The sequence below is a fragment of the Ictalurus furcatus genome, chromosome 11 (genome assembly GCF_023375685.1).
Source record: "Ictalurus furcatus strain D&B chromosome 11, Billie_1.0, whole genome shotgun sequence".
Taxonomy (NCBI): Eukaryota; Metazoa; Chordata; class Actinopteri; order Siluriformes; family Ictaluridae; genus Ictalurus; species Ictalurus furcatus.
In genome coordinates, this window is record NC_071265.1 from 19,600,802 (window position 1) to 19,614,740 (window position 13,939).

General features: G+C 40.4%; 1 protein-coding gene across 1 annotated transcript; it reads left to right on the forward strand.

Moving 5' to 3' along the window:
- The first annotated feature begins 1,569 nt into the window (after positions 1-1,569).
- igsf8 (immunoglobulin superfamily, member 8) lies at positions 1,570-12,061 on the forward strand. The gene is made up of 6 exons (XM_053636930.1): positions 1,570-2,131; positions 5,060-5,440; positions 5,538-5,990; positions 9,128-9,538; positions 9,971-10,396; positions 10,903-12,061. The coding sequence occupies exons 1-6, from the start codon at positions 2,068-2,070 to the stop codon at positions 11,034-11,036; spliced, it is 1,869 nt and encodes a 622-aa protein (XP_053492905.1). The 5' UTR covers positions 1,570-2,067; the 3' UTR covers positions 11,037-12,061.
- Positions 12,062-13,939: the final 1,878 nt, after the last annotated feature.

A 13,939-nucleotide genomic window follows, 5' to 3' on the forward strand; every position in this document is an offset into this window, starting at 1 on the left:
TTTAACAGTGGACTGTTATAAAGCTGCTTTACAGAAATATGTATATAGATTTAAATTTAGATCCCTAATGAGCAAATCAGAGGTGACAGTAGCAAGGAAAAACTCCCTGAAACAGCAAAGGAAGAAACCTTCTCAAAAGGGACTCAAAAGGGAACCCATCCTCTTCTGAGTGACACAGAATATTGCGATTATGAGTCATTACTCTTTAACAACACTATGCTATAAGGTCAGACAATACTTATGGGTGTGTTGAAAGGATCTTCAGTATGAACATCAGGGTCTTTTTTTTTATTTCATTAGAGTTTTCATTAGAGTGACAAACCAAACACAAGCATGCACACAAATTCCACAAAGGCAGTAACCCAATCGAACCAAGAACCCTGGAGTTGTGAGGTGTCCATTAATTTATGACCACAAAAATTGCAAGAGAGTGCAAAAAGAAAATATTCGCTTGCACCCAACCAAAATGGCAACATGCCAGCAAACATAGAACCCACAATGTGCTTGCACTAAACACATGTCCACATATGGCCACATGGAGACCACCCATCTGGTGATGACAGACAAATCAAATTGTTTCATGACAGCACTATTTGTCGCAGGCATTGCCACCTCACAGCTCCAGTTTCCCCGTTTTGATCCTGAGCTTTGATTACCGTCTGTATGGAGTCTGTGTTCATGTAGTCCCCGTGTCTACGTTAGTTTCTTTTGGGTTGTCCAGTTTCCTCCCACCTCTCAAAAACATGTCATTGTGTGGATTGGCTAAGATAAATTGCACTAGAAGTGAATGAGCATGTGAATGTGAATGGTGTCCTGTGAGGGTCATACGACTGGTATTGCTGGGATAGGCTCACAGATCTGAAAGTGTCTCACTTTACCTGATATCCCACATTACCTGAATCCACTCTACAAATATGAAACTAAACCTGGAACTAATCATTTACCCGTGAATTTTTAAACAGCACCTGGAGCACCTGGTTCCACATTTATGGCCAACTAGCCTATATAATTTTGTGTTGACACTGAGACAACCCACATGTTCACGTCCAGGGATTTTTGAAAGCTTTTGAATAAGTTGTTTCTTTTTTTCCGAACAGATACAAATCTTGAGCTTAAGATCCATCGATTTCCTATACCGCTTATCCTTCAGGGTCATGGGAAACCTGGTGCTTATCCCAGGGAGCATCGGACACAAGGCAGGGTTCACCTTGGACGAGGTGCCAGTCCAACTCAGGGAACAATCACATACACATTCACACTTGGAATCAGCTTACTATGCATGTCTTTGGACTGGGGGATGAAACTGGAATAGAGAAACTGAAACCCCCAGAGCACTGGGAGAACATCCAAACTCCACACACACAGGGCAGGCAGGAATCGAAACCCCTAACCCTGGCGTTGTGAGACGAAAGTGCTAATAACCATATATGGAACTAATAAGATTCATACATGAATTTTCTGATAATAATGATATATTATATATTTGTGATAATAATCATAACAGCTTGTGCAGTATAACAATTTTACAACAATTAAGGCCTAAGGTTACTGAAGCACTGTGTAGTATGAATGAAGGCGTGGTGAGCCCGCTTAAAAGAGCTGGGATGAAACATACGTCATCCCGTCTGATTTCTATGGCCAACTGCAGCGGTGTCGTCATCACGCTTGATTCCCATTGGTTAAATTGGTTGTCGGTTATGTGCTGACCAATAGCGTTGCAGCCACAGCAGGGAGAGTTTAACTGAACCCGCCCAACGCACCACCAGAGAAGACGAACTGCTGAATACACCAGCAATATTAACACAGGAGAATTACTTCTATATAACGTCTTTAAAGGATGTTATAATCTAGACTTTATATATTGAATCATAAACATATACGTTGTGACATGAGCGTATTTGGATGAAATAGAGCTCAATCGTTATCTCTCTGTGTAAATATACGAGTTGGATTAGCTAGCGCGTTGATTTAGTGCTGTATGTGTTTTTAACGCGGTCTCTTAACCAGGCGTGAATATAGACTAAACAAGTGGCTATGTGTGTCGCTGTGGAAACCAGTTTGGCGTGAATGGGAATACTGGGAAGCGGGATGGCACTGTGGTGGAGGATAGTGCTGATGGCTCTGCTGTGGGGTGAGTCTGATCTCATCTGATTTCTAACACTTTATACACACTCCTGTTTTCTGAATGTAACTCACAGGTCAGTGTTTACATGTTCATGTACAGCTGGGTATTTCACTCTGATGTGATTGGTTTTATCTGACAGATTCACTTTTACAATATAACTTTAGCCAAAGCGGGCTCACAAAGTCGTGCAGCGTTCAATCTTTTAACATAAACCAAAACATTCATCAGTTCACTGCACAGGGAAGAAATGTAATGTATTGCTACACACTAACTGTACTGGTTATACGAGTTATAATTAGATCTAGACCAGTCACTTTAAGATGGTTTTCTGTCACACCCGCCTAGTGGTCGCACTTTTAATTCTGTCATTATCCGCTTAGCAGCCTGACTGTACCCGTATTCCGACAGATTCGCTCCAGTTTAGAGGATAAACTACACGGCGTGGTTTGTCGGAGTACGGGTGGGTGGGGGAGGAAACCTGACCCAGCGTTAGACACATTGCATGTCATCCCAAGCACTTTATACACACACACACACACACACACACACACACACACACACAAGACCACCAGCAGACACCTCAACTCTCCCGGAAGTTCCAGGAGTCTCCTGCATTGTAATAGAGGCTACCTGAAATTATTTACAATATCCTGGAATTAATTTTTTTAGAGAGAGAGAGAGTAGGGGCAAAACAAAACAAAACAAAAAAAACAACGACAGCAGTGATTTCACAATTGCCCCATAGTGGGTTAAATGACTGTAAAAGACATGTTGAGGTGAGTTTAATAGATGTCTTTCGTCTATTAGCACAGCTAACGTTATTTTAACTAGCTGCTACATATCCTGTTACATAAGACAATATAATAATGATATTTATGCAGGGCAAATTTAAAAGGTGGGGAGGGTAGGGGATGAGTGAGTCTTGTTTTTCAGGTTATGTGCATGGAGTTTGTGTGTAAAGCCTCTGTCCACCTGCCCTGTAATTAAAGTAACAGGTTCACAGTGTTGAAATGTGCGCATGTGCAAACAGACTGTATTTCCAGATAAGGAGTAGTTGATAATGACAGCGTGTAAACAGAGCTGTGTGTTTACATTTGGGAAAATGTGAGTTATCGGTAAAGGGAAGTTTAAGGGTGTTTTCACACCTAGTTTGTTTGAGCCCTCCAAATGCTCTCGGAGCGGTTCAGCGTGTATATGTGAACAAACCGAGTGATCTCAGACTAAAAGGACCCAAAAGCGAACCATACTCAGACCACCTCCAGAGGAGGGTTTGTGGGTCCGTTTGTGGTTCGATGTGTGAATGCAATGAGGTCCTGGTCTGCTTTGCATTTCGTTTCAACATGTGTACCTGCAGGCTTGCTATACCTGCTGAAGAGGACCAAAAACAGAACCGGGTTCTTTTTTGAGTCCACTATATTGTGAACACCAAAAGGACTGAGGTCGCTTTCGTCTGGTAACCTTTCTGGTTCACTTTAAGTGAACCGGGTTTGGTTCTGTTAAAATTAACTATATGTGAAAACACTTCAAGAAAAGGTTTAGGGCACATTCAGACATTTAAATTTGACCTTTTAATGAAGTACAAGTGTGTGAATTTTTTTTTTGGACAGTTTTCAAAATAATTGATAATGTAGCATTAAAAAAAAAAAGGTTTAGCATTCTATAAATGGCAGGAAGTATGCTACAAGTGTGGATAAACTCCTGTATTGTGGTTACACTGCTATATATTGCAGAAGAGTCAATGGTATGGTCATGTCATATGTTAAAATACATTGGTGAATTATCCGTCCCAATTACAGGCTGACACAAATAACCTATTGTGCAGCTGTAGGTCTGACATAACTGGTTACCAGTGTACTCTGAAGATAACAGCACAAGTTACTACTAGCATAAAGCACCCTTGTTAAGATGCACAGTTCATACTTGCTTTGTGGTTTGGGCTGCCAAGTCAGGCGCTAAGCATCAGGTGAAATTTAGTGTTGAAATGTATCTTCAGAGTCGAGAAGCAGGCTAAGGGAAACCGAACTAAGCCCCATTTTGGCTACAGTCATAAATATGCATGTCCTTATACCATATGTACCTTGTACATATTAAATATGTAAATACACAAGCTTTACACAAACTTAAGATCTTAAGAAATATTATCAGTTTTTTTTAATGAGGTGCATTATTTCTTTACTGTTATCAGATATCAGAGAGTAATAGTACTGGTATGCTTTTTATCTGTTGGATTTTGAAAGTGTTTGGCTTATTTTAGAAAGGTTTGATAATAGCCTAGTCCACACTAACATGGGCTAGTAAATTTAAAATGCGCTATACTGGATTTTTGCTATTTCTCTCCAATTTCCAAAATTTTCCCATCAGCAATGAAACACAAAAATAGTAGAAAATGCTATACTAGGCATGCACACTGGGTGTCTGACACATTATTATTATTATTATTAGTAGTAGTAGTAGTAGTAGTAGTAGTAGTAGTATTACATAATTTCTGCCTTTCATTTTTGACAACATAAACTTAAAACACTTTCTTGCAAGCCACAGCATTGCTTGTGCAAAGCAGGAAAATACTTCAAACAGAAACAACATGGTTCCTCTATCTTGGAACTGGGGAGATCACATGACAATCAACAGCGTTATCAAAAAAAATGCAACGTTTGTGATGGACAAAAGCACCTTTTGAAAAAGTATAAGAAAAGTCATGTTTTCAAATTTACCGTTGTTTGTGTGGACTAGTCCTAAGTCTCACACAGTAACCGATCCTATTGTTGGTATCTGTCAGCTTGTTTGTGGATTATGTGATAAACCAATATGTTTTATTTCTATTCCCTCTTACAGTGAATATGCAAAGGGTGCACTAACATGTCTCTCTTTTTCTGTCTCTCCTTCTCTCTCTCCCACTCATTCACTCTGTGACCCTCCTTTATCTCAATCTGACAGAGTTCCAGAGTGTTGTGTGTCGTGAGGTGACTCTTCCACCAGGTCCATTGTACCGTGTAGCAGGGTTCTCCATGTCTCTGCCCTGCACTGTTTCAGGGTATGAGGGTCCAAGAACACAGGACTTTGAATGGTTCTTGTTCCGTGAGACTGCAGCGGAAATGCAGCTCGGGGTCGTGTCCACTAGAGATAGAGGCTTTCCCTACGCCCCTTACCTGCAGCGAGTGAAATCAGGCGAGGTCCGGGTGGAGAGGGACTCGGGTGACAAAGCCAGACTGGTGATTCAGAGACTTCGTCCAGAAGATCAGGGACGTTATGAGTGTTACACACCAAGCACTGACACACGATACCAAGGCAGCTACAATGCAGCTGTGGTTGTCAAAGGTAGCTTACATGAATTCAAAATGGAAAATACCCATTTATGCCGTCTTATTTTTTTTGTTATATAGTTGTTATATCTTATTGTGTTTACTGTTTACAGTGATACCAGACACATTGCTGATAACTCACTCTCGCATTCTGACTGGCCAGCCTGTCATAGAAGGGACAGAGCTTCAGCTGACATGCGCTGCTTCTGTCCAGTCAGCGCAGCACACACATTTGTCTGTCACGTTTGGGATGCGAGGCAGCACCGACTCTGGCTCTCTGGGCCACAATCTGAAGGAAATCATCTCCATCGACCGTGAGCTACGTGTAACCCCTGGCCGGGGAGGCTCTTATGAGAAGAGGTACAATAATGGTGAGATTTCTCTGGAGAAGAGAAGTGGAGATGAAGATCGGGACCTTTACATTCTAAAGATAAGCATGCTGGCCTTGGAGGATTCTGGTTCGTATTTCTGTGAGGCAGCACAGTGGGTCTTGGACCCATCAGGCCAATGGGAACGCATCGCCCAGAGGACCATGGAACTGGGAAACCTCTCCGTGCAACCACTTGGTAAGATGTTACAGCACCTACCCCCTTGTTCTGATTTTCACTGACGAATCTACTTTTCAAATAGTGCTTGGAAAAACCCAAGCACTTTGGTCCAATTACCACTGCTGCTTTACATTTACATTTATTCATTTAGCAGACCCTTTTATCCAAAGTGACTTACAAATGAGGAAATACAAGCAAAGCAATATATCAAGCAGAGAACAATACAAGTAGTGCAACTATACAAGATTTATAATTGTATTCTAGAGGAGCAAAATGCACAGAGTGTAAGTGTAAGAGCCAGTTTAAGTGCAGATTTTTTAAAGGGGGAACCAGGGGACAAGTTTGGGGTTAGTTAAGTGTTCACGGAAGAGGTTGGTCTTTAACTGTTTTTTGAAGATAGTGATGGGTTCTGCTGTCCAAATTGAGGCTCATTTCACCACTGAGGGACAGACAGTTTTGAAGCTTTATATATTTAAAGCTGACTTTCCAGACACAGATTAAGCAAAGGTTGCCAAGGAGGATGACATCATGAGATTAGCACTTTTTCCATTTTCTCAGTTTCAGTAGATCCTGTTTTGAGTGCTCTGATATGATACTGCCACCCAGCAAAGCATCCTGTCTGTGACTGGGTAATATGTCATGTCTGTTCCAATATCTGATTCAAGACAGTTTTCATTCAGAAAATGGATGGATCTTAAGCTTAAGCTTTGTATCTGTGGGAGGAAAAAAGAAACATATTATTCAAAAGCTTTCAAAAATCCCTCGATGTGAACATGTGGGTTGTCTCCGTGTCAACACAAAATTATATAGGCTAGTTAGCCATAAATGAGGAATCAGGTGCTGTTTAAAAAAAAAAAAGCACTCAACAGTGAGGATTCACTGGTTAGTGATTAGTTTCAGGTTTAGTTTACCCAGATATTGAGATTTGGTACCAAATTGGTACCTCCCTAGATACTATAATGTTTTATTATGCTTTTGTATACAGTTTTAAGCACAGACGTCTGTATCTTTATATTCTTTATATTCAGTGACTACATCCTCATACAGATTAAACATGGCTTACAGTGAGGGAAAAAAGTATTTGATCCCCTGCTGATTTTGTACGTTTGCCCACTGACAAAGAAATTATCATTCTATAATTTTAATGGTAGGTTTATTTGAACAGTGAGAGACAGAATAACAACAAAAAAATCCAGAAAAACGCATGTCAAAAATGTTATAAGTTGATTTGCATTTTAATGAGGGAAATAAGTATTTGACCCCCTCTCAATCAGGAAGATTTCTGGCTCCCAGGTATCTTTTATACAGGTAACGAGCTGAGATTAGGAGCACTCTCTTAAAGGGAGTGCTCCTAATCTCAGCTTGTTACCTGTATAAAAGACACCTGTCCACAGAAGCAATCAATCAATCAGATTCCAAACTCTCCACCATGGCCAAGACCAAAGAGCTCTCCAAGGATGTCAGGGACAAGATTGTAGACCTACACAAGTCTGGAATGGGCTACAAGACCATTGCCAAGCAGCTTGGTGAGAAGGTGACAACAGTTGGTGCGATTATTCGCAAATGGAAGAAACACAAAAGAACTGTCAATCTCCCTCGGCCTGGGGCTCCATGCAAGATCTCACCTCGTGGAGTTGCAATGATCATGAGAACAGTGAGGAATCAGCCCAGAACTACACGGGAGGATCTTGTCAATGATCTCAAGGCAGCTGGGACCATAGTCACCAAGAAAACAATTGGTAACACACTACGCCGTGAAGGACTGAAATCCTGCAGCGCCCGCAAGGTCCCCCTGCTCAAGAAAGCACATATACATGCCCGTCTGAAGTTTGCCATTGAACATCTGAATGATTCAGAGGACAACTGGGTGAAAGTGTTGTGGTCAGATGAGACCAAAATGGAGCTCTTTGGCATCAACTCAACTTGCCGTGTTTGGAGGAGGAGGAATGCCGCCTATGACCCCAAGAACACCATCCCCACCGTCAAACATGGAGGTGGAAACATTATGCTTTGGGGGTGTTTTTCTGCTAAGGAGACAGGACAACTTCACCGCATCAAAGGGACGATGGACGGGGCCATGTACCGTCAAATCTTGGGGGAGAACCTCCTTCCCTCAGCCAGGGCATTGAAAATGGGTCGTGGATGGGTATTCCAGCATGACAATGACCCAAAACACACGGCCAAGGCAACAAAGGAGTGGCTCAAGAAGAAGCACATTAAGGTCCTGGAGTGGCCTAGCCAGTCTCCAGACCTTAATCCCATAGAAAATCTGTGGAGGGAGCTGAAGGTTCGAGTTGCCAAACGTCAGCCTCAAAACCTTAATGACTTGGAGAAGATCTGCAAAGAGGAGTGGGACAAAATCCTTCCTGAGATGTGTGCAAACCTGGTGGCCAACTACAAGAAACGTCTGACCTTTGTGATTGCCAACAAGGGTTTTGCCACCAAGTACTAAGTCATGTTTTGCAGAGGGGTCAAATACTTATTTCCCTCATTAAAATGCAAATCAATTTATAACATTTTTGACATGCGTTTTTCTGTATTTTTTTGTTGTTATTCTGTCTCTCACTGTTCAAATAAATCTACCATTAAAATTATAGACTGATCATTTCTTTGTCAGTGGGCAAACGTACAAAATCAGCAGGGGATCAAATACTTTTTTCCCTCACTGTAGAACCATGATTCTCAATGTGGGGTCTGTGAAAGTGTAATAGAGACTCTGTGATTTTTTTATTTATTTTAATTTTGTTATAGTGGTGGAAAGCCACAAGCATTATCAAAGTTGTTTTGCCTATGTCAAAAGAAATGTAATGACAATTACTGATAAAAATAAAAAAAAATTAAAAAAGGTTCCATGGGTGGAAAGTTCAGAACTATACTGAGGAGGTCTGTGATTTTTTTCACAGTTAATAGGGTTCCTGATTGTAGGTTCCCTGGGTTAAAAAACAAGATAGTTAGGTAAAACTTTACTTATAAAGTAACACACGACTTCATGTATCTTTAAGGCTATACCATTCACATGATGGAATTGTTATAAAAATCATTGCACCATTGAAAGCACAACTTGTCATTTATACCACTATCTTGTTACCATGCAAAATGCTATTTAAATAGCAAGCTTTGGTGTATAATACCTGTGTAATACTTGTTTGCTGCAGCGGACACTCTGTCTGTGAGCACAGTGCCAGTGGGTGAGGTGGCACTGCAACCTGGGTCCCCTCTCACCCTCACATGTCTGGTGTCGGGTGCGGGTTCGTGGAATCGCTCGGCTCTGCTGGTGCAGTGGTTGCGGCGTGGGCCAGCAGGAGGAGTGGAAGTGGAGGTGGCCCGCATGAGCCCCAACGGAGTGGTGAGCTGGGGCGATGACATCAGTAATGGAGGAGGGGGCAGTATGGAGAAGGGGGCAGAGGGGAGATTTTCTCTGCGACGCTTCTCTGCGCACCCAGCTGATGCTGGACAGTACCGCTGTGCTGTGAGTGTGTACGCTGGGCAGCTCAGTCCAGCACCATCCAGCCCTGCTACACTTACTCAGAGGTCTGAAGGTGTTATGGTCAGCCTCAGGACTAAAGGTTAGTGTTTGTGATAGACCTTCTTTGCTACTTCGGGAGGCGAAACCATGACAAAGCATTTTAAAATTGACCAGATACAGTGGCATGCAAAACCAACTTATAAGCCAGCTTTCATCCTCGAAAAAAAAAATTCTTCACATATCTATTGCCTCTTAAGGGCATCAAAAAAAATTCTTCACATATCTATTGCCTCTTAAGGGCATCATGTGCTATCTCATCCAGTAATATCAGTTCTGCTTTTTGCTTTGTGTAGAGTGTATACCTAAATGTAGAGATGTATACCTAAAGCATTTACATTTACTTATTGGGTTGAAAAACATTATATTAGGGTGTGAGGTTGTCATGTAATTCCTCTGCTATTACATACTCTAAAGACTGGTTGCAAGTGTGGAGCCTAAGTTTAAAATGCTGATTCTCCCTGTGTTTGGACAGAGGTGAGTGTACTGGCAGTCATTGAGTTACCACATCGGCCACTCCTGAAACGCGGGAGCACCGTCACCTTGCTCTGTAATGTCTCAGTGGTGATCACAGGCCCCACTCAGGTGGAAGTGCAGTGGTGGCAGGAGAAACGGGAGCTGGATGGGACAGAAGACATGCCCCTAGGACATGCCAAAGGCAGTATCCTTGCGACACTGACCTATGATGGATTGTCTCGTATCTACAGTAATGGAAGTGAATTGAGCATTGACCGTGTTTCTGCTGGAACCTACAGACTACGCATCTTTTCAGCACATGAGGATGACCAAGGGGATTACCATTGCCAGGCAGAAGTATGGACCCAAGACCCCCATGGAGCCTGGTACAATACAGGTGCCAGGGCAGAGTCAGCCACGGTACACGTATATTTATATGCACGAGGTAAGTTCAAGGAAATAGAATACCAACAGGACAGAAGCGGACCATGTGACTGTGTGGCTTTGCTTGTATCTCTCCTTCCCCTTTCTTTCTGTTCTTCTGTGTTAGTTTAGCTGTTTCCTAACCATTGTGGGTAAAAAAAAAAAAAAAGTGAGAATATATCTACAGATAGAAAAGGCACGCTTCAGACAATATATTGGTGGCTTTTTTGGTTTTGTTTTTTACTGTGAAGCCTTTATGTGTGTGTGTGTGTGTGTGTGTGTGTGTGTGTGTGTGAGAGAGAGAGAAAGAGAGAGACCTTATGAAAGTGAGAGATTATGGAAAATATTAGCTATTTGCTTTGATTAATTTTGGTGGATATCTCACAAACTGACACTGAGTCAGTTTTAGTGAGCATCATTGCTATACTATTGTTTATAAATGTTTGCCAATAAGAGACAGTCTGAACTGCTGCACTGCTGTATAGGGTTCTGTTGTTAGCATTCATTTTCTCTCTCTTTTTTCCCTAGTTATGGACCTTCTTCTTATACCACTGGTAGTTGGTGTCTCCTCTGCCCTGTTTGTGGGCGCGGTCATCATCGCCATGGTAACATGCTGCTTCATGAATCGACTTGCCAGGCAGCGTTCCCAGATAAGGAAGTAGAAAACAGGCCAGATTCCCTGCAGCAATTACCGACAGGCCAATAATGTAAGTTTAAGGATAAAAAGATTAAATAAATATAATTGAGTATACTTGATGGAGGAATGATGTATACTGACTTCTGCTGGTATGTTTGTGAGAGACAGCTCCGACTGTTGGGTTGAACTATTAAATCACACGTTCAAAGTGTGCCAACAAGTTCTTTATTTTCTTCCAAGCCACAATTAGCCTAATTGTGTTAGGTATAAACTTTAAATCAAAACTTGCCAGATGTTTCATGTGGCTTTTTTGTTTGTTTCAAAGAATTGACCAATTTTTTTCTGTGTATTTGTTTTTATAAATGTGATGTAATATGTTTAACAAAACCTGGTTTTGGTACAAGAAACTATGTATATATAGTGCTCCTATATAGCATGCCATAAATTTTTCACCATTGTTTTTATGGTATTTATGAAACAATGGAAATTAAGCAAAATGTTGCACTGACCTCTGTAGAGTTAAAGACAAGGCATCCCAGGTACTTATACACTCATAGCCCACACACAGTTCATTCTGTACTGTAATTAAGCAAAGCTTTGATGATAGGAATTAGTTTACAATGGGTGGAATAAGCTAAACACTGTGTGTAGCATCCCAGCAATTTAGAAATCAGCTTGGAGCCACTGAATGAATAGAACCATGCCAATACAGTAGTAGTATATAGTTATATAGTGAATTAAACTTGCAGGGATGTTACACACTGTAAAATAAATTCAATTACCAGAAAGAATCTTGACCACTTTATAAACAGTGAAAATGCTGATAAATATGATCTGTATATTCTACTGCTGAAAGGCTGATGGGTGCTCTACTTACACTGCAATAAAGCCGTACTTGTACGTAACTGCACTTAAGCTGCCAGTAGACACAGCTTGAAATGTAGAGACTCTAATTGAAATGCTGTTGCAAAAACTGAACGTCTGGTTCAAATTAGACAAACCTAGACTTCTTAGATAAATCGGCAGTACCATAGTGGGACAAGGACCAAAACAATCCTTATATATATATATATATATATATATATATATATATATATATATATATATATATATAAATATATAAATTCTTGAAATCTGTGTTTTGAACCTTTTTATATTTTGCATGTTTTCTGTTTTATTGGGTTTCTTGTGTTACACTGCTATTAAGTTGGTACTGTGAAATGGATTTCTTTAAAAAAAAAAAATAAATTATGCTTTGTGTTATACCTTGTATGAATAAGGAGGATCATTGTGCACTCAAGTGTTACCTTTTAGTGATTGCTTTTGGTTTTTTTAGATCTCATATAGGATTTAACCACAGTAAGTTGAAAGAAAGAGAAAAAAGGAAAGATGATGGTGGCTTAGGTCATGGGTACAGGAAATGATATGAGATGAGATATCTCATGAGAGGCATGTATCTCTAGCACTTCTGTCCCTTTTTGGAGAATTGATCTGATTGCTGCTTTCAACTGCGATTTAGGAAATAATGAAGATCTTTGTGATTGTTAATATGGTGAATACATTTGGAAAATTACTAAACACACATTGCTATTGCATGTTGAAGTGCTTTGCAATGTTCAGCTCACAAAATTGAAGCGGATTTATCCTCTCACCCAGCTGGGCCATGTGACCATTTCAGTGAGAGTAATGCAACATTTTGCTGTCTGGTAATCCTTATGTTTACATTGTAAAGTCACTCCTCTCCCCCCCCCCCCCCCCCCCCCCAATACATCTGTCGCACAATATTCTGGATTTATTCAGCTGTTCCATACAGCCTAGTGCCCATTCGGTTTTCCATTCTTACACTAGTGGTTGCTAGATGGATTTGCATAGACAGGCTTGGAATCTCCTAGCAAGTCCATGTAAATGTCAGGCCTCAGAGGTAATGTACCTAAAATCACATAGGCACAAGTGAATTTACTATGTATTGTCTTTTTCTCGTGTTTTTTTATGTGAATTATAATGATAATTAGACTGCCTGTTTTTTGTTTTTAAAGCTAATTTCTGTGATTTTGTAATTTAATTAGATGTCCATAATCCACTGTATTTTACAAGTGTTGACAGTGAACTGTGATTATTTTCATTGTCAGTGTCTATTTGTACTGCGCAATTGTGGTTTAGGGACATGAATAAGTAATAAAATCAAGATAATAAAAGCCTTCTTGACCAGTGAATCAATTATTAAAGAAGTAACATACTTATTCTAATAATACAGTCCATAGTATTTATAAATAACTCTGACTGTCACACTTAGTCAAGGTTGTGTCTTGTCAAATTTGGGCATGTTTTGCTGCATCTGGGCCATGATGGCTTGCCATCATCGATTTATACCAGCTAATTCTTCAGGAAAATGTCAGGACATTTGAACTGAGCAAGTGAAAGTGAGGCATGCAGCAAGACCCTAAGCACTCAAGCCGTTTTACCAAAAAATGGTTAAAGAAGAATGAATAAAATTAAAAGTCGTGACCTTAATCTAGTAGAAATGTTGTGAAAGGACCTGAAGCAAGCAGTTCATGGTAGGAAACCCACCAACATCCCAGAGTTGAAGCTGTTCTGTACTGAGGAATGGGCTAGAATTCCTCTACGTCAATGTAAAGGACCAGGGTCTGAAATGAACTTTTTCCTCTACCTGTAGCAATGGCTGGTAATTTATATTTTTATGGGTTTTTTTTACCAGCCACTCAGAATTTCTACCAGCCACCTCAGAAAAACAAAAGCTAACAACATTGTTTTAAATTATATAATTGATATAAACAAAAGGATATATTTTGAACTTTTAATCATAAAAAGTCATCTGCACACATATTCATTAAATTCAAATAAGTTTAAAACACTCAACATTTTTTATTTAAATTTACAAAGTTTTACAAGCTTCCAGAAAAACATGAA

Bases quoted from the DNA above. Each gene is read 5' to 3' on its own strand.
- igsf8 (XM_053636930.1), top strand. From the start codon at position 2,068: ATGGGAATACTGGGAAGCGGGATGGCACTGTGGTGGAGGATAGTGCTG. The intron at 5,991-9,127 runs GTAAGATGTTAC...TGTTTGCTGCAG, and splicing joins CCTCTCCGTGCAACCACTTG to CGGACACTCTGTCTGTGAGC. The intron at 9,539-9,970 runs GTTAGTGTTTGT...GTGTTTGGACAG, and splicing joins GGTCAGCCTCAGGACTAAAG to AGGTGAGTGTACTGGCAGTC.